Below are 24,421 nucleotides of genomic sequence, written 5' to 3'. Positions count from 1 at the left end.
ACAACTTAATTTTGATAATAATTTTTATATTTTTAATTTTCAGAGCTTGTTTTTAATCCAAATATAACATATTTATATGTTTTTGGAATCAGAAAATGATAAAGAATAAGATGTACGTAAATTTGGATCGTTTTATAAAAAAAATTTTTTTTTTACAATTTTCAGATTTTTAATGACCAAACTCACTCATTAGTTTTTAAGCCACCAAGCTGAAATGCAATACCAAACCCCGGGCTTCGTCGAAGATTACTTGACCAAAATTTCAACCAATTTGGTTGAAAAATGAGAGCGTGACAGTGCCGCCTCAACTTTCACGAAAAGCCGGATATGACGTCATCAAAGACATTTATGTTAAAAAAAACCATATTTTTACAAAACGATCCAAATTTTAGTTCATCTTATTCTTCATCATTTTCTGATTCCAAAAACATATAAATATGTTATATTTGGATTAAAAACTAGCTCTGAAAAATAAAAATATAAAAATTATGATCAAAATTAAATTTTCGAAATCAATTTAAAAACACTTTCATCTTATTCCTTGTCGGTTCGTGATTCCAAAAACATATAGATATGATATGTTTGGATTAAAAACACGCTCAGAAAGTTAAAACGAAGAGAGGTACAGAAAAGCGTGCTATCCTTCTCAGCGCAACTACTACCCCGCTCTTCTTGTCAATTTCACTGCCTTTGCCACTAGGAGCGGTGGACTGACGATGCTACGAGTATACGGTCTTGCTGAAAAATTGCATTGCGTTCAGTTTCATTCCGTCTGTGAGTTCGACAGCTTGACTAAATGTTGTATTTTCGCATTACGCGACTTGTTTCTTTTTCTTTTTTTTAGGCCGGGGGGGGGGGGGGGGTCCGGAAACTGATTCCGGTAGAGGTCTCTAATTTGTTCACACTTGTTTCAACACATTCTGAAATCATCACACACAAAATATTAGCAAAATCTTAGCGAAGTCGCGGATTTTGGGGGTCAATCGCTGTCCCTTATTTTTAAGGGACGTAACACTGCGTTCTTGAAATTAACATTGCGCTTACTTACCTCCCCTCAACATTTTTGGTGAGGGGGTTCTACTCAGATTCTGGTCCAAGTACACGCATTGACACTGCAGCATCCATCATTATCCTGCCTGCCTTTAAATGCTTAACTGGTCGTTTTATAACAATTATCATTAGTATTTTATTTTATTTTAAATAACACATGAAATCCAAGGGAAGTCACTCTTGTTCTCCTGATCACATGGACACAAATAACGGTTGTGTTCGATCGAGTCGTCAGGTACAATGGACAGTTCTTCACAAACTCCGAGAACCTGTATATTTCTTTCCTTCACATTTATTTTTCATTTCGCTTATTCTGGGTTATTGACTGCATATGTTACTCTTCCAATCACGATTGTAGCAGTTTTGGTGTTTCATGCGCTATGCAAAAGCCAGCTCCCTCAAGAAAGACTCCTCAAGTTTGCCACCCTCTTTGATTTGACTTATGAGTTGCCGGAATTTAGTACAAAGCCCGCAGACGACGCTCGCAACCGTATCATTCTTCACCGTGGAGGATGTATCGACGCCCCAGAAAACACACTGGAAGCAATTCGGGAGGTAAAGATGAGCCATTAAGTTTACTGATTTAGTTTGTGTATGTGTGTACAAGTACAGTGTTACATGTCCCTGGTGTACTGCATCAGTGCATGTGTTTTCTGTGTGTGCATGTCTGGCCTCTTTTGTTTTGGTCTCTGTCCGTTTGTGCATGCATAAAACTTCATGTGGAGGCACCAGCAGGTGTAACTGTAAAGGTGAACAATATTCAAGTTTGAGAATGAGAGTCCCAGATCAAGAATAAAAAAACAAGAAAGGTAGGTTGTTGTTGTTACCTTTCTTGTTTTTTTATTCTGAATTTTGGAACGTTGGCAGTCTCTTTGTTTTTGGATTTATTTCCAGAAATTTGTAATAATAGTTTATTAAAACAACATCAATTTGTTTTAGTTTTTTACTTTTAGTTTTAGACAAAGAAAACCTGTGATTGAAAGCCCTATACTGTATCACTGGCTATTGTTTTGACTGTTAAAAAGACGTAGCTAAGTGATCTATTTTAAAGAATCGTATGTGGGCTGTGGGTATCCTCAGTCAGAAATAAATTGAATAAGAATAAGGACAATGACAACAATTAATGTATCGATTGATCACTGGATTTTTCTTCTTTTGACTTTGAGTTTGAGCCATTTGACGTCAGAGTCCGACAAAACTTCATATTTTGGTGGCCAGCCGAGACTAACAAATAGTGCATGTTTGTGTGCGTTCAATCATAATTAAACTAAAGAGAATATTAACCAGAATCGATCAATACATTAATGTTATTTGTATTTTTGCAAATTTTGTCCAAAATATGGCATTTTACACAGATCAAGACAGTCATTGTTCACCTCAACCGCTAACGTGGTCTCGGAGGAACACTGACTCTCTCGATCTGTGTAAAATGTCATATTTTGGTCAAAAATACAAATAAATATGTTTGCAAAAATTTTGCAGAGGCATGACCTAGCTAGTGTGTATCACTGTATGTGTTTCCTGCATAATTAATTTGCACGCTCACGGATGAGAAAATTATGTGACTGCATTGCATGGACTAGCAAGAGAGTCATGCAGGGTTTAATTGGTTTGCTTATTATTATATTAAACAGAACAACTTTAAAATGACTTGTAAAAATTCTCTTTAGCAACTATCGCAAGTCAATTAATTAAAGGGAGCATTTAGACTGTCGTGCCATATTGCCCCATCATTATTTCTTACATCACTGCATGAAAGCACACGTGTGTTGTACACATACACGCACATTCTAAGCTCAGGAGTCAGATAATATGTGACCCTCCACCACGGAATGAGTCGCATGTCACCTTTGCATGATTTTCATGTTTTTACATTTTCATAAAGAGTTTTTTATGCTCTATCCGGTGGTGAAAACCATTTTAGAAAAGAGCAAACACTGTTTGAGTTATAAGCCTGTGACTAAGATGAACCTCACACTGTTACCAGACACTCCCCGGACTTATATTAGACACAAGGTGGGGGGGGGGGGGGGGGGGGGGACGGTTTCATATTTTGCCCGTGTTCATAATTCCTTGATATATATATACTCAAGACTGAAATGTTGTTTCCTGGTAAAATTAAGAAGTGAATTTATTTATGGACGAAAAGCATGTCAGTTTCTTGCATACTTTGTGAAGAAAATTGGTGCTGAAATTTAATAGATTTCACCCCCAAAATCGATTTCTTCGAAAACGTGTACCGAGTGGTTACGTCCCTTGAATAAGAAGGGAAACATTTTAGGATGAATCAAATTTCTCAGTTAATACAAACAAATTGGTTGGACAAATATGGCCCCATGAATGTAAGGTACACATAGTCGCTCATCAGTACTATCAAAGATTTTTTGTTTTGTTCAGTGTGGAGTTTATACAAGATCAGCGAAGCCGAGAATTGAAATATGACCACGGCGAAAGATGAAATCGTCACAGGGGCATGCCAACCTATTCAAGGCCAAGAAAGTTATAGGGTTGCCGTTGGTAGATTGGTTTCTTTTCTTTATTTTTAATTTTTACATTTTTATTGTATTTGTAATTTGCTTTTGATTTCACAGTCGTATATATATTTATTGGCCAGAAATTTTGCGAACTGCTGTGTCCCCTGTATGTTGTGAAAGAGTAAATGTTCTTGTTAAACCTGCAAAATGTATTTTTGTCATATTAATGATGATATATAATTATTTGATCAACTTTTTTTATTTTTTTATTTTCTCATAGGATCAAAAAAATGTCTAGTGTTAAGAGGAAAAAATCAGGGTCAGTCAGGGAATTGGAAAAATGGATTTTTTTTCTTGGCCTTAGCTCATTGTCTCCCGTATATCTATCCGTACCCACTCATATGGCTCTATCTGACCTGCAGGTACAGATATATCCGCTCAGACTGCTAGCTTCAGTCGCTTCCTGTAAAGTCCATCTAACGCCTGCATTCCAGCGTGTTGATACAGTTACTACACAGTTACTACAATTGTTAGTGACCTGCTGCAGCACAGCTGGTCTCGGCTAAAACAAAACCTGGGTCAAAATAGGTGGGGGTAGAAAGTGTTAAGGCTTAAGGTAATTACCATTGATTTTCTCCATCTCTGCTTATAAACAGGCAGCAAAGCAAGGTGCGGCTGGGGTGGAGATTGACCTGCAGTTCACAGCGGATGGTGTTGGTGTCGCGTTCCATGATGACAACCTTGATCGCACCACCAGCGGAAACGGAAATCTGCACTGCAAAAACTTCATTGAAATACAAGACCTTGATGCTGCTGCCAAGCACTCAAGCAGGTGACTGCACATACAATTTAGTTCATGTGTGTTTTAGTGGACAAGAAAGGTGAAGATGTGCGCTATTGTAGAAAGGTTGCGGCAATTTACTTAGTATCTGACTATGACGTCTTAGGCTTTGTCACGTACCGTCTCTTTTGACCAACAAGTAGAATTTTGTTGCTGAATGCCAGTGGGAAAATAAATCCAATACTATTTCAAGCATAGACAGGAGAGAGATTGTTGACACTTCCTCTTTGGCCTTAATCATATTATTCGTTATGAACCCCCCGCGGGTTAGGGGGAAGAATTTACCCGATGCTCCCCAGCATGTCGTAAGAGGCGACTAACGGATTCTGTTTCTCCTTTTACCTTTGTTAAGTGTTTCTTGTATGGAATATAGTCAATGTTTGTAAAGATTTTAGTCAAGCAGTATGTAAGAAATGTTAAGTCCTTTGTACTGGAAACTTGCATTGTCCCAGTAAGGTCATATATTGTACTACGTTGCAAGCCCCTGGAGCAATTTTTTGATTAGTGCTTTTGTGAACAAGAAACAATTAACAAGTGGCTCTATCCCATCTCCCGCCCTTTCCCCGTCGCGATATAACCTCCGTGGTTGAAAACCTCCGTGGTTGAAAACGACGTTAAACACCAAATAAAGAAAGAAAGATTAGTTATGAAATTTGAAGCCGAAACTTGAAGGTTCAGCACACTCAAGGAACGTCAAAATCATTGAAATGTGACAGAAAAAATTGTAAAATAAAATGTGGTCTCAAACATTTTCACAGCCTAGGGTTAGGTTCAAAAGTACTAACCCACCATTTGCCATAGTGAATGATATCTTAGAGTGACCCATATGAATTCACTTTATACCTCATCAAGTGTGAACCAAGATAACAATTACCACTGTTGGGACAGTGAAACGGTTTCATCTCTGACATCAGCAAACACACACACACACACACACAGTCACTCACACACACACACACGCACACACACACACGCACACACACACACACACACACACACACACACACACACACACACACACACACACACACACACAATGTGGTTAACATGGCACATTTCTTAGTTCAAGTTTTTGTCTAATCATGCAGAACTGAATAAAAAGACAATGAATAGAATTCTGTTTCTGACACTCAAGAGACTGTCTTAGTGTCTAAGGTTATCATTCACTGATTGAAATTTATTTTATAAGCGGTAATTACCAAAGTTACAGACCATACAGGTGTCTGAAATGAGTTAGGCCAAAATTCCGTGATGACGTGGATATGTAGCTCAAGCGGTTGTTTTCTCAGCTTTGAGCATTTGCATACTAGCTAGTAGTAGAACATGCATGTGAATTGCTTGTTTGAAAAACAAAGAGTGAATAATGCAGAAGTTTTGTATTTATTTTTTGCTGACATTGTTTTGCCTTGTGTGTTGTTTTTCAGAACTAGATTTCCTGAAGGTAGTGTGAAGATTCCAAAACTTAAAGAGATGCTGCTTGAATGTTTAGAACATAAACTTCTAGTCTTCATTGACTGCAAGGATAATTGTCCAAAGGTAAACCTGATGAATAAATGTATTGTACTTGTAGACTTTACCAGGACTCTGTGATTAAACATTTGTACATGATGCATGCAGTAGAAACACACAAAAAAAAGAATTTGAACATATTCAGGACTTTTTTCTTGTTCTTGTTTGTCAGTCCTGTCTTTCCTTTTTTGAGCAAATGTATTTGACAAAATGACTTGAGATGCGTTGGCTTGAGTTTATGTGTATAACTCCTGTACAAAAGAACAAAACAAACATTGACAAGACTGAAAATAAGTCCATTTAAAAAAAAAGGTGGTAGGCAGTTGTTGAAAAGTGAGAATTAAGTACTGTATTGCATTCAGAAACAAGATTAAAACTTAGTCAGAGTAGATCATGTCATAAAAATTAGTTAAAATCATCTAGCTGAGGCAGCTTAATTTGTACTTTTTGTTTTGTATCTGTTTTCAAAACCGACCATTCAGTGATGTGTGTTTTACGCTAGATGCAATCAGGTCCTGACACAGGGACCATTAGCATTTTTCAAATAAAATAATTTTGCGGGAGGGAGGGGCTGTTAATTAGATTTTCATTTTAACTGCTAAATCCCCCTCCCCCCTGCCTTGCAAAGCCCAGCTTATCTGGTGGATCACCAGATAACTTATTGTATATATTTTATGCTTGTGAATTTCAGACAGTCCAGCTGATAGACACCCTGTTCACGGCGCACCCGGAGTTGTACAACTGCGCTGTAGTGTGCTCCTTCTACCCACACTTCATCTACAACGTGAGATTCCTTCTGCATGTGCTCATCATCGTTGCCACGGCTATGCCATCTTGACCTTAGCTCGTTCCTTTTGAAAAGAATTGCCTGTTATGGCTTTTAGTTTTTACTCGCATTGCGTTTTGTACGAACATTAATCAAGCCAGTGTGGTTTGTGACTTCGGCATGTATTTACAGCTGTGATATAGCACTTGGAAGTATGCCTGCTCATTATCATCAGTTCAAAGTCGGAAGAGAGACTTTAAACTCAATGTTGCACGTTGAAATAGACTGACTTTTTTTTGCAACACATAAATGAACTGGCGTGCTTCAGGTTCTACTTTTTTTTTTAAAGACACAGCTAAGTTTGCATCAATGCAATAAATAGAGAATACTATATGGCTTGCTGTGTCGTACCAGATTTACACGAGTTGCTTTTTTAAATATTGAATTGCGAGCGAAAGCGAGCTGTTCACTATTTGAAAAAGCAACGAGTGTAAATCTGGTACGGAACAGCAAGCCATGTAGTATTCTGTTTATCCTACATACTGTACTTACGTGTATTTTACTGAAAATGTCCTGCATTCGAGGCAGCTAGATTGAAGACGCTTGTTTTAGAACCTCAATCTCTTCTAAAGCCTCGTGCAATCTATTACGTCAAAGCAAAGAAACGTCACTCTGAAAGTGTGGCGTGACGTGTTAGTTCTAAAGATTCATTGAGGGTAATTAGCGAGCGCAATTTGTGTTTCTATAATGACGTTTGTCTCGGTGACTTTGGCATCATAAGCAGTGGAAAAACAGGTCCCTGCCAGACTTGCTTGACATGACCTCATTTACATGATATACACACGTGTGATTTGAACGATTATTATCTCACGGGTGTCTCTCTCACGTATGTAGGATAAAGTATGGTTGACATTGCCCAAAACTGAAAACAATACAATTAACTTATGTTCTGTACTTTTTCATGATTACCAGATTAGTCGCGTAAAGATAATTTTAACAGGCTAACATAAAGCTGCAATAGCTTGAACAATAAGAAGAGCACAAATTAGCAAACCGATGTTTGAAGAGGTATCAAAATATTGCCACCTAGATCCTGGGACTAACTGCAGGTGTTGCATGAAGTTGTACAAAGGGTAGAAGCTGGGGGGGGGGGGGGGGGGGGGGGGGGGTTGGGTTGGGTTGGGTTGGATGGACCAGAATACTAGAGCTCGTTCGGAATAATAAAACTTTGTAAGCATAGACAAAAAGCATACATACAATTACAGTTTGTCAGAATTGCAATCAAATGACAAATAGATAAAACACACAAATCAGACAAAAACAGAGAGGAAGAAGAAAAAAATGTAACTTGCAAGTAAAGTCAACCAAAGACATAAGAGAAAAACAGCACACAGAAATAATGAAAGAAGCCCGATCGGCAATGAAAACAAACCTGGAATGCAAACTAGCTGTATAATTCTGGAGTACGGTACCGATAGTTTATTAAAAAGAAGGGAACCAGATATAAAGTGCACTGAAGCCTAGACTGATGTCGCGTGGGAAAATGAACTTAATCCCACGTGAGAATTATAGCCAGCCACTAGGGAGGGTGTGTGTCTTCAACATGTGTACAGGAACCATGTGTCGATTATTTGTCCCCAAAAAAGCAACACATCCAAACTCAAGTTATTTTCGGAATTCCTCTTTTGGTCAATTGTTGCGTTCCTTTCATATTTGACACACCTGTGCAGCAGCATGGACTGTCTAAGTAATAATGATTGTGCGTGCAGCCGGCCATTGACAGCAAACTTAACACTGCTGTTTTTAGACATGTTTGAAGCAAGATTATATTTGAATACATTGTATTTCTTTATTTAACACAGTGTTACCATCAGTTAGGGCGTGGTTGGTTCAGTTCTTTGACATACTGGCTATTGTTATTCATCTTCTCTGTTCACATATTTTTCACTGCCACAAGGTCATACTTTTTTGTAGGAAGCTGATTTCTTCTTTTGTTTCTTTTATTCATTTTTTTTATCATGTTATTATTATTATCATTTATTTTTTGTTAACAGATAAGGAGGAAGAACCCCGAAGTGATCACAGCCCTGACCTACAGAAAGTATGCACTTTCAACAGAGTTGGACTGTGTGACACCTAGACCCAAATACATGACGGGCTTCTTGTCACGTTACCTGGCCTATTTCTTGGACTACCTGAACATGTGGGTTACGTACGCCTGGGCCTGGCGCCTCTGTGGCAACTCCTTCATACTCCTCAACAAGGAGAGTGTCTGCTGGTGGGTTTATTCGTTGGTTGGTTGAGATTGATGTCATGTCAGGTCCATCTGGCTCATATAGGACATGCTATGGTTATTCTCAAAGGATAGGTTTTGACAGGGATGGCCAAATCTCAACATTTTAACTTGCCAACCAGGCAAGTAAGTTCAAGAAAGTTAATAGACCGCCAGAAATGTTGCTGGCCCGGTACATACCACAGTTGCTGCATCTGCAGTGTTCATAATAATCATGTCCCCCCGCGGGTTAGGGGGAAGAATTTACCCGATGCTCTCCAGCATGTCGTAAGAGGCGACTAACGGATTCTGTTTCTCCTTTTACCCTTGTTAAGTGTTTCTTGTATAGAATATAGTCAATGTTTGTAAAGATTTTAGTCAAGCAGTATGTAAGAAATGTTAAGTCCTTTGTACTGGAAACTTGCATTCTCCCAGTAAGGTCATACATATATTGTACTACGTTGCAAGCCCCTGGAGCAATTTTTGACTCACATGCGAAGCAAAAGTGAGTCTATGTACTCACCCGAGTCGTCCGTCCGTCCGTCCGTCCGTCCGTCCGTCCGTCCGTCCGTCCGGACGTCCGTCCGTCCGGAAAACTTTAACGTTGGATATTTCTTGGACACTATTCAGTCTATCAGTACCAAATTTGGCAAGATGGTGTATGATGACAAGGCCCCAAAAAACATACATAGCATCTTGACCTTGCTTCAAGGTCAAGGTCGCAGGGGCCATAAATGTTGCCTAAAAAACAGCTATTTTTCACATTTTTCACATTTTCTCTGAAGTTTTTGAGATTCAATACCTCACCTATATATGATATATAGGGCAAAGTAAGCCCCATCTTTTGATACCAGTTTGGTTTACCTTGCTTCAAGGTCAAGGTCACAGGAGCTCTTCAAAGTTGGATTGTATACATATTTTGAAGTGACCTTGACCCTGAACTATGGAAGATAACTGTTTCAAACTTAAAAATTATGTGGGGCACATGTTATGCTTTCATCATGAGACACATTTGGTCACATATGATCAAGGTCAAGGTCACTTTGACCCTTATGAAATGTGACCAAAATAAGGTAGTGAACCACTAAAAGTGACCATATCTCATGGTAGAAAGAGCCAATAAGCACCATTGTACTTCCTATGTCTTGAATTAACAGCTTTGTGTTGCATGACCTTGGATGACCTTGACCTTGGGTCAAGGTCACATGTATTTTGGTAGGAAAAATGTGTAAAGCATGTGAGTCGTATGGGCTTTGCCCTTCTTGTTAGTGCTTTTGTGAACAAGAAACAATTAACAAGTGGCTCTATCCCATCTCCCCCCTTAGATGACTTTCACCACATAAATGGATCGAGTGCATTGTCTGGGCAATACTCCAACAATACGTAATAATCAATTGATGATCCAAGTAAACAAAATGTCTGAATCTATAAAACAGAATAGAATGTGCTTCCAAGACCGTCTGGTTTACGCAATACAATATGCATTGTTTTGTCGAAATTCTGTTATGTCTCAGAGGACCACCTGCCAAGGGGCAAGAATGAACTCATTGAACTGAAAAGACTTAGAAATTACACAGAAAATATTCACTCCAGTGATTTGCAGACACTGTCAGGGTTTTACACACAGTACAAACACCCTTTCGTTTAAACGCTCACCGCTTGAGAACATCCCAGGTGCCCTCCGTAAAGAGCGAGCATTTTTCAAAGAATTTGTTTTGTGCAGTCAGAACAGATTTATAATGAGACAAATCAGACACCTCGTTTTGGTGATAGAAGTAACTAAAATCTGAATTGATGGGCGCAATGGCTTGGTGGTAAGACTCTGGCCTCCAAAGCGGAAGGTCGTGGGTTCGAATCCCGGCCACGCCTGGTGGGTTAAGATGGAGATTTTTCCGATCTCCCAGCCAGACCCAGGTCAACTTGTGTGCAGACCTGCTAGTGCCTTATCCCCCTTCGTGTGTACACGCAAGCACAAGACCATGTGCGCACGGAAAAGATCCTGTAATCCATGTCAGAGTTCGGTGGGTTATAGAAACACAAAAATACCCAGCATGCTTCCTTCGAAAGCGGCGTATGGCTGCCTAAATGGCAGGGTAAAAACAGTCATACACGTAAAACTCCACTCGTGCAAAAACACGAGTGCATGTACGTGGAAGTTTCAGCCCACAAACGCGGAAAAAGATGAAGAAAATCTAAATAATGAATTGACAGCTAATGTTACACGAACATTCTTAAATCATAAAGCACAATTTGAACGTTTGAAGACGGGCGCAGTGGCGTGGTGGTAAGACGTCGGCCTCCTAATCGGGAGTTCGAATCCCGGTCGCTGCCGCCTGGTGGGTTAAGAGTGGAGATTTTTCCGATCTCCCAGGTCAACTTATGTGCAGACCTGCTTGTGACTTAACCCCCTTCGTGTGTACACGCAAGCACAAGACCAAATGCGCACGGAAAAGATCCTGTAATCCATGTCGGAGTTCGGTGGGTTATGGAAACACGAAAATACCCAGCATGCCTACTCAACGAAAGCGGAGTGAGCTGACTATGCTCTCAGAGTTTTGTGTGGGGATCCCAAATGGGCAAACGAGCTCACACGTAACCAGAAAAATTCTGGAACGCTGAAGAAGAAGAAGAAGAACGTTTGAAAAAAGGGAACCCAGAAGCAGCTATGTCACACAAGGTCGTGTTTCCCAAGCAGACGAATTTTCTGCATATTGCTTGCTTGCAAGCTAAATTAAGCCATTCAAACGAACTATGTCATGTAATGCTATTTGCAAGTGTGTTCCATAAGGTTAGAACTGCTTTTTTTGTGAGAAGATTTAAATCGTTTGAGGCAGACTCAGGGCCTTTAAATTTAACAATGGGCATGTTGCAGCCAACAATCGATGCAAATGACACACACAGACAAAGGGAACAATGTAGAATGATATGTCCCCGGAGGCTATAACCCTAGCAAACTTTCATGTTCTGTTTTACAGATTTTGACATTTTGTTCAGTTGGATCAGGAATTGATTATGACATACTGTTGGAATTTGCTTTGAATATCAGCAGAAACTGTTGTAGATGCATTAATTTGTGATTTCTTGGTTCAGATAAAGTCATCAAAGTTGTAATTGGGTCATTTTCAGAAAAGGTACTCAGGTGTGTGACAAGAAGTTGCTAAAACAAAATTTTGCTCAGGAACTTGAAAATTGAATTGTATTGAAAGTCAACACTTTCACACACATGAATCAGCAAAAATTGGAATATTTAATTAATTGCTTGCTTTGCAGGAGGTGATCAAATATCACCGGAGGCATAGTGTAACTGTTGCTACATAGTAACCAAATGGTTCTGAAAAACATGTTTAAATGACAAATAATATTTAGTTTTACCAAATCATGTTTGCTTTCAGGTCGAAAAGAAGATTCATATTCAATTTCAATATTATTTGCAGACTAATTTATTGCTTGTGGATTTTCTTTTCTTTCGGTTATTCAGAGGGTCAGAAATAAGGGAAACCTTTTTTTTTTTTTCAAAGAGCAGCTGCAGAAAACTGTAGGGTATGAAATTTAGATGCTCCAATTATACTTTCAGAAAATAATCCTTGTTGATCAATTCCAATGTTACTAATTTGTGTAAGACGCAAGGCAAATTTTCGCGCCGCGGTGCCGATGACGTAAATAACTTGTAGGCACAGACTCTGTAAAAGTGTTTGGGTGTTGAAATGTTACAATCGAGCGGGAAAAGCATTATTGGCTGGTACGAGACAGTTGAAATGGTCAAAGTTTAGCCGATGGAGTTGGTAGTTTCTCTTCTTTCCTTTCCCTTTCTTTTTACATTTTTTCTTTCTGTGCTTCAATAAATACACAGGACCAGAATGAAGTCTTTCGTGATGACTAAGTCAAATCATGATGCAGTGGAAAATAAATGACTAGTAAGGCTGTGTTTATGTCTGTATAGTATATAATTAACTGGTAAAGTAGTGTGTATTTTGGATTAAATCAAACTCTGATGAAATACTACAAATTAGGAGTTACATGATACTCAGAGCCTGTTATCATTTGTCTGTTGTTAGGAATGAAGTGCAGTATTGGAAGAACCTGGGCATTCACATTCTGCCATGGACGGTCAACTCGGAGTTGGAGAAGCAATTCTTCATGAATCACCTCAACCTTCCCATCGTCAGTGATGGACTGCACAGTGACACGAGCAAAGAGTGATCTCATCAGTGCAGTAAAAAGGCCTCTTAGCCTCTTTGTGTAATACTCCCTCATGGACTTTTTTAACAAAATTTTATTATTTTTACCCCCAACAAGCAGAAGAAATTGCGTAGTAAGCTCAGAGTGACTCAGAGAGATAATGTAGTGTCTCTTTTCCCCATGATTTTTTTTTTTACAATTATTTCTTCCCCAAGGAGCGATGTATGATCAGAAGAAATTGCATAGTATTCTCTTAGAGATATAGTGTACTGTCTCTTTTCCACATGATCTCAGGTGAAAGGCACTACCTGCTGTCAAACTGTTTATCTGGCTTGGTAAAGAAAAAAGAGCCCGGGGTCGTGTTTGTTTTTATCCTTTATAACTCAACTAACCCTTAAAATCATGTGCACTGATTGCGATTTGAACCAAATTACTGCGCGCTGTCTCAGGAACTCGCTTGCAATTTTAACTTTGCATTTGCATGTATTTATGACACCTGACCACAGTAAGACCCAGTGTTGATTATTTATGAACGTTGTAGACATTTTTTGCTAGATTTTGGATTGAGAGACCCAGCACAATGTTGGGGTATGTGTTTGTTTGTTTGTTTGCTCGTTTGTTTGTTGGTGTGTGTGGGTGTTGTTGTTGTGTATATGTTTCTTTCCATGATTTGTAGTGATTATACTTGATTTACAGAAATGATTTACAAACATGAGTGACATACACAGCTTGAACATGACAAGAATACATATATCCTAGACATATCTTTTTGCTGTTTGTATAATGCTTACATTGCTTTTATTTACCTGCTTCATTTTCCCACTTGGCTTTTAATAAATACAGTGGGTTATATTTTTTCTCCAGGTAAAATTTAAATCTGTATGAGATTGTTTTCCTAATCTTTCACTCTTGATATTTATCGGCAATTCAAAGTGAATGTTTTATTAAATCCGATGCAAATTCATCGCAATACGATGCAATTTAAAGCAGATAAAGCTACCATTTCTTGTTATAAAATGGAATTGATGGGAACTTGCGTTCAACAAAAGCAGTGAGACCTTTTGTACTGTTGTCCTTAGGTATCAGGTTTTTGTTTGTTTGTAAGGAATGCAATGAGTTTGTCACTACACTTTTCTCCAACGTGATGAAAATAAACATGAACAAAAGCATCTCAGGAAAACAGAGAGTGAAATTGAGAGAGAGAGATCGAGTCATTTAGATCACTGTTTTTTCAGGTTGATTATTTTGATTCTTGTGGTTTAATTTGTACCATCATTTCAGACATATTTTTGCTGATAGCAGATTCGTGCATAAAAATGGGCTCAGTAAACTTAATCAATTAGTTTGATTACTCCTGGTTGCCAATGGTGTTGATTCTGACACATTTGAAATGTTTGTATTGCTTTAATCTTGCCATTGGTCTTGTTGGAGATTGCATTTTTCCACATTACCTAATATTTACTGCAAACGCTTTTTATGTTTGGCATAAAAACAATTTTTGGGAAAATCACTTTGGCCACTTTGTGTTTGGTTAATTTAATTGTAGCTGCTGACTTGATGAGGTAAACTAGCCCCCGCGGGTTAGGGGGAAGAATTTACCCGATGCTCCCCAGCATGTCGTAAGAGGCGACTAACGGATTCTGTTTCTCCTTTTACCCTTGTTAAGTGTTTCTTGTATAGAATATAGTCAATGTTTGTAAAGATTTTAGTCAAGCAGTATGTAAGAAATGTTAAGTCCTTTGTACTGGTAGGTCATATATTGTACTACGTTGCAAGCCCCTGGAGCAATTTTTTTATTAGTGCTTTGTGAACAAGAAACAATTAACAAGTGGCTCTATCCCATCTCCCCCCTTTCCCCGTCGCGATATAACCTTGAACGGTTGAAAACGACGTTAAACACCAAATAAAGAAAGAAAAGAAAGAAAGATGAGGTAAACTGGGATGGTCCTTACCTGAAGAAAAAAATGATGCAGTTGAAATTCAATTAGCAAAGCCAGCTATGATAATAAAAAAATAAAAATAAAATATATATATATATTATATAATATACATGTATCATCATTCTATCACCTTGAAGAAGCCTCCTGTGGGGGCGAAAATTTGGAACACCAATTATAAACATATTCCATATTCATCACTCAAACTTTTGAGGAGATTGTTTTTAAATATTTGCCTATATATATAGAGGTTACAACACGAGTGGTTTTTTTATATGGCATGTATTTCAGTCAAGACTCATTTTGACCTGAGGTCAGGATGATGTGTCATGAACAACATTGCAAACCGTGTCTGCTGTTATTGTAATAACTTATATATTTTATGTACGTAAAATCCCGCAGTGGGGCACTGCGGTTCTGAAATTAAAGGCCCCTCCTGTTTTTGGAACCGCAGGAGCTTTCTAGTTTGCTGTTAGGTAGATTTTTGGTTCCTCTTTCCTGTCATGCTCTCTTTTTCTTCATGAATTCTTTTCTTTTTTCTGCCTTCTTGCTCATTCACCTGTATTTTTTCCAAAAAATCTCTTCTCTTGCCGCTTGTCTCGCGATTCATGTATAGTTTAATCTGTTAGTGTTCTGATGTAAGTCCAGCAGTAGATAGGTTAAGCCTATTTTAACATACTGGAAACTGGTAATCTTCCAGTAGGTATTAATTTAGTTTTACTAAAGCCTGCTGGGACACAAGTAATGGGTTAGTGCATTTGTAAACAGGAATCGCTTGACAAGTGGCCCCCTTCATCCCCCCCTTCCTCGTCCTGATATGGCTCTGCGTAGTCGGCTGGACGTTAAGCAACAAATAAACAAACAAATGTACGTAAAAGAAGAAAAAAACATGTTCAATAAAACACACATTCAGGCATGGGAATTGTCCGCCGAATGGCGGATTTCCGCCGAATTTTTTTTTTGTTCCGCCGAAAATGCAAAAGTGTCCGCCGAAAAAATAAAGGGGGGAGGCACACAAAAAAAGCACCGGTTACTTTGGCCTTTGCGCAAAAGCCCGCGAAAACTTTCCGTACTTTGTTCACGCACTGCTACCGCCCCCCTCAGTTATTGAACTATTATGTTTGAAAGTAAACCAGATTGCACAGATTGTGTTACAAGTTACATTTTACTGTTTGTCTCAACAGATACATTTTTTTACAAATTTAAACCATATATAATACATGTAACCTTCTTCTTCTTCTGCGTTCGTGGGCTGAAACTCCCACGTACACTCGTGTTTTTGCACGAGTGGAATTTTACGTGTATGACCGTTTTTACCCCGCCATTTAGGCAGCCATACGCCGCTTTCGGAGGAAGCATGCTGGGTATTTTCGTGTTTCTATAACCCACCGAGCTCTGACATGGATTACAGGATCTTTTCCGTGCGCACTTGGTCTTGTGCTTGCGCATATACACACGAAGGGGAATAAGGCACTAGCAGGTCTGCACATAAGTTGACCTGGGAGATCAGAAAAATCTCCACACTTAACCCACCAGGCGGCCGCGACCGGGATTCGAACCGTCGACCTTCCGCTTTGGAGGCCGACGTCTTACCACCCCGCCACAGCGCCCGTCAATACATGTAAGCAAAATTTGGTACATTTTTGTACTAAAAACTCTGATTCTAAAAACAGAATTTAATGGCAAACTTGGAGCTCAGATGACACCAGATTGCACCATCTGGGTTCTTTGGAGAAAAACAATTTCCGGGGGGGCATGCCCCCGGACCCCCCTAGTAAGGCTAGGCGCTTCGCGCCGTCGACTTGACGCTTCGCGTCTTCAGTTATAAATTTTCCGCCTTTTTTACAATGTTCAATTCCCATGCCTGCACATTGCAAACCATTCCTGGAAGTCCCCTACCCTCACCTTTCCTTCCCCGCGATTCGGTGTTCAGCGTACACCTACCCTCTTTCAGGGTCCTCTCAAATGCACAGACACGTCTATATGTTCTTTCTCGCCTCAATAACAACACACAAACAGACTCTCACACACTCATACACCTTTCATGGTTTCTTCACGTCCCGTAACGTTCTGCTCAAATAACCTCGACTCGGAGAAGTCGTCTAACCACACACATTCACACAAAAGCCTGGAACGAAAAAAAACTAGAGAACTCAGCATTTAACTTTTTTTCTTAAAGAAAAATAGAGGAGAGACAAAAACACCACATGACAATGCAGCTTCTCAGGGTAAACAGTCGGGCATGAATACTCCCAATAGATTCCATATGGCTGTTCTTCTATCTGGTGACTTGAGGACAAAAACCAGTGTAGGCTGACGTGGTGTCGTTTTATCGGGGCTGGGCCGCTATGGAGGTCTCCCTTTTGCGTACTTCGGAGCGGTGTCACGTGATACGCAGAAATGGGTTGGAGGGCAAGAAGCGGAACGGCTAGTAGCGTCAGTGCGCCGCTCGATGATTCGGGAGTGTTTTAATTGAATAATGTCAAAATCAGGAACAAAAGCGGTCGACCAGCCAAAAGAGAAGTACATTACATCATTGAGTGACGTTGCTAAAGTGCGATACTTGGAGAAATTGACCGAAGCTCTTTAGTTTCAGATTAGGACATATAATTTCTGCTTCAGTGTGTGTGCATGAGTTTTCATTTTGTTATTATTCAAGAACTTGTAGTTCTATTTCTAACTTTGTATGTTTATGTGTGAAGCTCTTTAGTTTTAGATTACCTATTATTTCTGCTTCAGTGTGTGTGAGTTTTCATTTCATTGTTATTCGAGAAATGGTATTTCTAACTTTGTATGTTTATGTTTGGAGAAGCGATTCTTTTTTCCTTTTTGGGATCAAGTCTGGTGTCTGCTTTAGTGCTTACTTTGATATTACCTTAGAACATTTATTGTGAACCTGTAAATGTGTAATGTGTGTGTGTTTTTTGTTCTTCTTTTTTATTTTTTCTATTTCGTTTTACTTTAGTGCTGCTGAAGACAGTAACTAAAAATTTCCCTGAATTCAGTGTTACGTGTTTTTTGTTTTTAATTTTTATATATATGTTGACAATGACAGTTCAGTTAAATAAAGCGTTGAACACATTATATGTATTTTAATTTTTACCAATCTGTCACTCTGTGAATGTGAAGCTGGTGTGAGTGTGATATTTAACACATTACTTTTGATTTGTACCTAATCTCTGCCTTTGTTAGCTCCAGTAGGTGTGTTTTCAACAGTTTTGTTCAATTTTGTGAAACGTTACTGTTTTGAGACAAACCAGACACATATTTTTCCGTTTAGGACAGCTGGGCTCAACATATTAACTTTGTTGACTAAACAAAGGAGCCATTACACAGATACACACTCATTCTGACAATCACTCACCAGATTCTTCACAATTAAGAAATGTCTCAGATAAGACACACGCAAGCTTTAAAAAAAAAAGTCTTAAGAACAAAAACGTTACTGCAACAACAATGTATTTATTAGTTCTTACTAAAATCACATTCTTCAATAAAAAAAAAGCATAAACTGTACAGACATGCTAACCAGCACTGATTAAGGCACACACTTGGAGTCAAAAAGCTATGGCATCAACATAAGCAGTGTTGAATCTGTTTCAAATTGCACACTTCAGTCAAAAAGCTATGGCATCAACATATGCAGTGTTGAATCTGTTTCAAATTGCACACTTCAGTCAAAAATCACATGTCTGACAATGAGTGAATTAGTGTTTCCAATCAATGAACGGTAACTGTTTACATATAAAAACTGACAAAAAAGTGAGAAAAAAAAGAAAAGAACTGTACACACACACACTTGGCATCAGATCTCAAAATCAAATAAGGAATAGTGTTGAGTCTTGAAAATGCTTTGAATTATACACACTTGAGCCAGGAAGCAAAAAAAGGAACTACACTCATGCCAGCCAGCACAAGTCATACAGATACTGTACACAAGTCAAATCAATACTGTGTTTCAGGTTTGGCATCCACATAAACAGTTTTGTTTCTGTTTTAAATCACACACTTGTCAATAAACTATACAGACATGCTAACCAGCATTGATTAAGGCACACACTTGAGTCAAAAAGCTATGGCATTAACATAAGCAGTGTTGAATCTTGTTTCAAACTGCACATTTCAGTCAAAAAGCGAGTGAATCGGTGTTTCAATCATTAGCAAAATTAATACTGCTGTTGAGGTTTGGAATCTTGAACTTGAACTTGAACTTGAACTTGCGATGTTTAAGGCCTTAGGCCTGTTCATCGATCCTGTCGAATAGTACTCCAATAACACTTTTGTTGGTGGCATGCGCGGGCGGTTATTGGTAGCACGTTGGCGAGAATTTCTCTGGTCTGTCTGCCCAGAAATTGTCCAGCCTTCCTTTGAAACTGTTTTCCTTCCTTTGAATCAATGAACAATAACTGTTCACACATCAATACTGTCAAAGTGTAAAAAGAAAAGAACTGCCCAGAAATTGTCCAGCCTTCCTTTGAAACTGTCCAGCCTTCCTTTGAATCAATGAACAATAACTGTTCACACATCAATACTGTTAAAGTGTAAAAAGAAAAGAACTGTACATGCACCCACATACTAAGCATCATATCTCAAGATCAAATAAGGAACAGTGTTGAGCCCTTGAAAATGTTTTCAATAATACACACTTCACTGAGTCAGAAAGCAAAAACAAAAAAAGTAACTACACACATTCCTGCCAGCACAAATCATATAGATACATAAGTAAAATTAATACTGTTTTTCTGGTTTGGCATCCACAGAAGTTATGTTTATGTTTTTCCTGTTGATTTTTTTCAGCCACGCTCTCCTTCTTTTCTCCAGTAAATCTCGGTGTCTTCCTCCAGCGTCGACTTTCGGAATTCTGAAAAATGCAAGAGCATTTTCCTTGTTGCTTCGGCTTGTGCAACCGATTATGCAACAAGTATTCACCATCTTGAATGAAATTTAGCCAAATCGTCGACGCAAATACGGAATCGCCGCAGCGAAACTTCGCGATCGGCACCACGCTTCCATGTTTTCGCTAAGCGGCGCGGTGGCTTCTTGCCCTCCAAGCCCCGGTGCGCACGAAGTGATGACGTCAATAGGGAGACCTCCATTGCGCGGGGCCGCTATTGCGCGAATCTAACCCTGACCCTAACCCTAACCCTAAAGATTCGCGCAATAGCGGGCCGACCCCGTTTTATCTACGTTCGATTTGGAGCTAACACTTTGGCGTGAAATGCAGATAATTATGCTTTCTTTCCTTCATGCAAGAGGATTTTTTTCTTGTCTGAACGGTTGACTCCATCAGACTTTGGCTTTCCAGAATGAGCCAAATGGAATTAAGTGACGTCACACACTGTAAGAAGAATACGGTGAACAATTCCAGAGAGATTCAGTTTGACGACGAACCTCACATGGGTCTAATTCTGGACATTGCCCAAACCACCAGCAACACAATACAATACAAAACACAACCCAACATACACACACCCGCACGCACGCGCACACGCACACACACACACACGCACACACACAGATATTCCCTCACTTTTGCTGGGTCTCAATCCGACACACACAAACAAACAGAAACACACACACACACACACACGGCACACACACACACTTCCTCTAATACCGCTTTAAGCACGTTTCAGTTCTCTCATCAAGATTGACTGACCGATGTGCTTGCGTCAAGATGTATAGATGTCCCCAAGCTACTCTATGTGTTTTGCATGACGCAACCTAGCAACGCAGACGTCAAAAGGAAGCAGCTTATGCTGTGTATCCTCCACTTGATGGCACGGCAGGGGGGGACATTCCAGCGAGAATCTGAAGTGGGGGATGATATTCCAGTGTCTCTTGTATTGGTGGCCTCAATGCCCCCCTCCCCCTCTTCTCTTTACTGCCCAAATGCCCGCTGCCCGATCCTTCTCTTCATACACCGACGCACACATTTACACGCACGGCAAGGTCGCAGGCATGCACATACACCGATGCACGCGCAAACGCACGCACGCACGCGTGTACCCACATGTACAAATACACACACACACACACACGCACAGCATGCACGCAAGTGCGCTTAAGCATGCAAGCACGCACTCGCTCGAACACACACACACACACACACACATGTACACATACACACACACGCACACACACACACCTTTGGTGTTTTCTTCACGTCCCGTAGCGGCCCTGCTCGAATAAGAACTTCGACTCAGAGAAGTCGTCTAACCAGTTCTATGTGTTTCCAGAAATTGCGGAGTCTTCATTGTCTTCTCTTTTGTCCTGTCTGCTTGGCGGCTTTCACGCGGTTGTGAAGTGTCGTTTGTACTAAGTTCTTGGTATTAGATCTCCTAGCTATATCCACAACCTTCCCTTTCCCCATTATCCCCCCTCTTCTGTCCCTGAGTGATGTCATTTTTTCCCCGTCGCCTTTCCACACCGAGTCTTCACTCCTCGGCAACAGTACTGTCTCACGGTTTCCATGTCCAAACAAATTCTTAGCCCACTTCATTTTGGTCTTTGAATCCGCATTCTCTTCTCTTTTTTCTCTTTTTTTCAAACACTGATAATTTCTTTAGCGGTTCAATTCTTTAGTCTTTTCCCCCAACAACTATGTTTTCTTTTGTTTAAAATCTTTTCGATTAGATATCACCCTTCGCTCTCTCCGTACACTGACGTGCTGCTGCCATAGATATGGACCACTTTTTGTTTCATGCTGATAACTAGCTTGTTTTCTTGCAAAGAAGTTTCATTTTGTGTTTGGTAGTCCTTCTCTCTTAGGTTAATCGTTAGGCCTAATTAGAGTGAAATAGCTTTGATAGACATTCAGCAAAAATTAAATACAGAAAAAAATCACAAATGGTCCATATTAGGAGCCTGGGCGCCTAATATGGACCAGTGAAGCGGCCTTCACTAATCACTGTAAAAAGCCCCCTATACTTCAAAATAACATGATACAACTTAGTGTGCAAGTCAGACTAATTAAAATATGCTTTAGATTTATCTGTTTTGGGTTGATGAAAGCATTCTTTGAAGCACACTAGGAAACTGAAGAAGCTTATCAAAAATAGAGTGAAAATAAGTGAAATTATCAACTTCCACGAAAAGAAGACTATTTGTTATATTTTTTTGAAATCTCGAGGGCTATTTACAGGTTATTTCCAGCAAGCTTCTTAATGAACTAATGAAAATAGCCTTTAGCTTTTATTTTCTTCGATTTGTTGAAGGTGGTCCATATTAGGGGACTCACACATACTTTGAGATGTTGCTTGTTTGCAGTAGAAACTCGGGGTCAACACTGCTAAAATGTAACAAATACGGTCTTAGCTGTCATATAATTATAGCCATTTTTTTGTGATAAAAGCTTTGGCTGTGGACAGAAACGAGTCCGTTGTAGGCGGCACATTTAGAGTGAACCCTGCCAAAAGTGACAAAAACATAAAAAGCCTAACGGTTTTAAGTTTTGTGTTTCTACAACTTGTGTTTTGACATGTGAAAGTTATCCAGAGGGGTGAATACAGCGAATGAAATTGTTTTGAGCGCTCTAGCGCCGTTAGTTTGTCAGAACAGGAGGTGGTCCATATTAGGAGCCGGTCCATATTAGGAGCCCTTCCCCTACTGTGATAATTACTTTCTTTTTAACTCTAAATCTACTCATCTTTCATGCTATCCCTCTCCTTCTCCCTCTCCCTGCCTGTTTTTCCGGCGACACCCATCACCACCAATAATCATACAATTATACATTATTGCATCAGTATTATTTGTTAATCCTGTACCTGAATTCCTCCTCCTACTTCGATCCATGACTATCCTTGGCAACATGACACAGTCCAATACCTTCTCCGCCTCTTCTATTTACGTCAGTTTTTGCACATGACGTCATTCGTTAGTTTGCATAACTCCAACATCCTTGCTTCTTCCCTCCTTTTTCGACGTCATCCTTTCATTTACACAATGCAAGCATTCCTGACTTCTTTCTGCCCCACCCCCTCCCCCTCACCTCCTCCCAATTTCTTTGTGTTCCCTCCCCCAAATGGCCCAACGTGGCACTGAGCTGATTTCTACATGAGCTATTGGGGAAAGATCAGTCAGTCAGTCGATCCCCTGTGACGTCATTATCGAACTTTTGGTATCAATGTTATGGCGACTCCGTTTTCTGTTCTAAGGAATATATGTGACCCTCCACCACGAAATGAGTCACATGTCACATCGCGCTGTTCTGCGCTAGCTAGGCGTAATATAAGTCCGGGGAGTGTCTGGTAACAGTGTGAGGGTCATCTTAGGCAGAGGCTTATAACACAAACAGTTTTCCCTCTTTTCTAAAACGGTTTTCACCACTGGATAGAGCATAACAAACTCTTTAGGAAAATGTACAAATATGAAAATCATGCAAAGGTGACATGCGACTCAGTCCGTGGTGGAGGGTCACATATTGTCATTGGGTTAATGCTGCCTGGTTCTGAAGGCACTGACGGCATTCGTGTGCAATTTTGAAGAAATAGTTGTTGCTGTTGCTGTTGCTGTTTCTGTCGTCGTCGTCTCATGCGCAGTTGCTGTTTCGTGATGTCGTCGTTGTCTTCCAAAAGAACTGACCTCAAGCCAGTTAATGAGAACGTTGCCCTAAAATGACACGCGTCTTCGTCTCAAGAGGCATATAATGCATGTAGTTGCATACTTGGGTAGGCAAGGCGTTCAATGCTATCGTTTCGTTAAACTTACGCATCGTTGGGTCTATCATAACTTTTGATTTTTGTTTAAAAAGAACACACATTGTAAAACTATTTAGAACAAAAAGATAAAGTCTGCATTGTGTCTTACTCGAAAGATATGCTTCATTGGATATCCTTCTGTTGAGCATATTCATTGCGTCCCTTGATTTTTATTGTGTGATACATTCTCAGAAAAAAAATCCACTTCAAAGCATTGCAATCAAGAACATTATGTAGACGTGTGGAGAGATCTTTATTCCTTATCTATTTTTGGAGGTTAACACTATGCAATTTTACCGCTTCAAATTATTTCCCTTGAACAAACTTTCTATTTTACAATTTATTTTGGTTTCACTTAGGAGTATTTTTAAGTGTATATCAAGGAAAAATAAACATCAAAATCGGCACAAACATATTTATAACATTATGTAATATATGTAACATTAAATTACACACATTGGGGTATGAGGGAAATGAAGTCACATGATCACAGACATTTTTTTTCTACGAAGAAGTCCAAGATGGTGGTCTTCAGATCAGTTCCGTTCTTGCATAACTTAAAGCTGAGGTAGGTTTTTTATCTGCAATTTTAAAAAAATACTTCAAGATTTGTCTTAACGGTTGACTCCATCAGAGTTTGGCTCTCCAGAATGAGCCCAATGAAAGTGACGTCACACACTGAAAGAAGAGTGAA

The 24,421-nt window shown here is 39.5% G+C and overlaps 1 protein-coding gene and 1 long non-coding RNA gene across 3 annotated transcripts; both read left to right on the top strand.

Annotated features, from left to right (window-relative positions):
• The first annotated feature begins 1,222 nt into the window (after nt 1-1,222).
• Nucleotides 1,223-15,422, top strand: LOC138958578 (glycerophosphodiester phosphodiesterase 1-like). 2 transcript variants are annotated; one of them, XM_070329776.1, is made up of 7 exons: nt 1,475-1,605; nt 3,448-3,567; nt 4,181-4,356; nt 5,790-5,901; nt 6,566-6,658; nt 8,695-8,918; nt 12,968-15,422. In XM_070329776.1, exons 2-7 carry the CDS (start codon nt 3,505-3,507, stop codon nt 13,110-13,112), a joined length of 813 nt encoding a protein of 270 aa, XP_070185877.1. In that variant the 5' UTR covers nt 1,475-1,605; nt 3,448-3,504; the 3' UTR covers nt 13,113-15,422. The 2 variants fall into 2 exon arrangements, with proteins under 2 accessions (XP_070185876.1, XP_070185877.1); XM_070329775.1 differs by lacking the exon at nt 3,448-3,567 and having other exon boundaries at nt 1,223-1,605.
• A 3,657-nt stretch (nt 15,423-19,079) lies between these two features.
• On the top strand, nt 19,080-20,132 carry LOC138958577 (uncharacterized). The gene is made up of 2 exons (XR_011453441.1): nt 19,080-19,211; nt 19,850-20,132. It is a non-coding gene; the product is annotated as an uncharacterized lncRNA (long non-coding RNA).
• Nucleotides 20,133-24,421: the final 4,289 nt, after the last annotated feature.

Source organism: Littorina saxatilis, linkage group LG2 (assembly GCF_037325665.1).
Source record: "Littorina saxatilis isolate snail1 linkage group LG2, US_GU_Lsax_2.0, whole genome shotgun sequence".
In the NCBI taxonomy this organism is placed as follows: domain Eukaryota; kingdom Metazoa; phylum Mollusca; class Gastropoda; order Littorinimorpha; family Littorinidae; genus Littorina; species Littorina saxatilis.
This window is presented reverse-complemented; position numbering and strand designations above follow the sequence as displayed.

Excerpts from the sequence above, each read along its gene's own strand:
- LOC138958578 (XM_070329775.1), top strand. The coding sequence starts at position 1,291 with ATGGACAGTTCTTCACAAACTCCGAGAACCTGTATATTTCTTTCCTTC. Across the intron at positions 4,357-5,789 it reads GCTGCCAAGCACTCAAGCAG|AACTAGATTTCCTGAAGGTA; the intron begins GTGACTGCACAT and ends GTTGTTTTTCAG. Across the intron at positions 6,659-8,694 it reads ACCCACACTTCATCTACAAC|ATAAGGAGGAAGAACCCCGA; the intron begins GTGAGATTCCTT and ends TTTTGTTAACAG.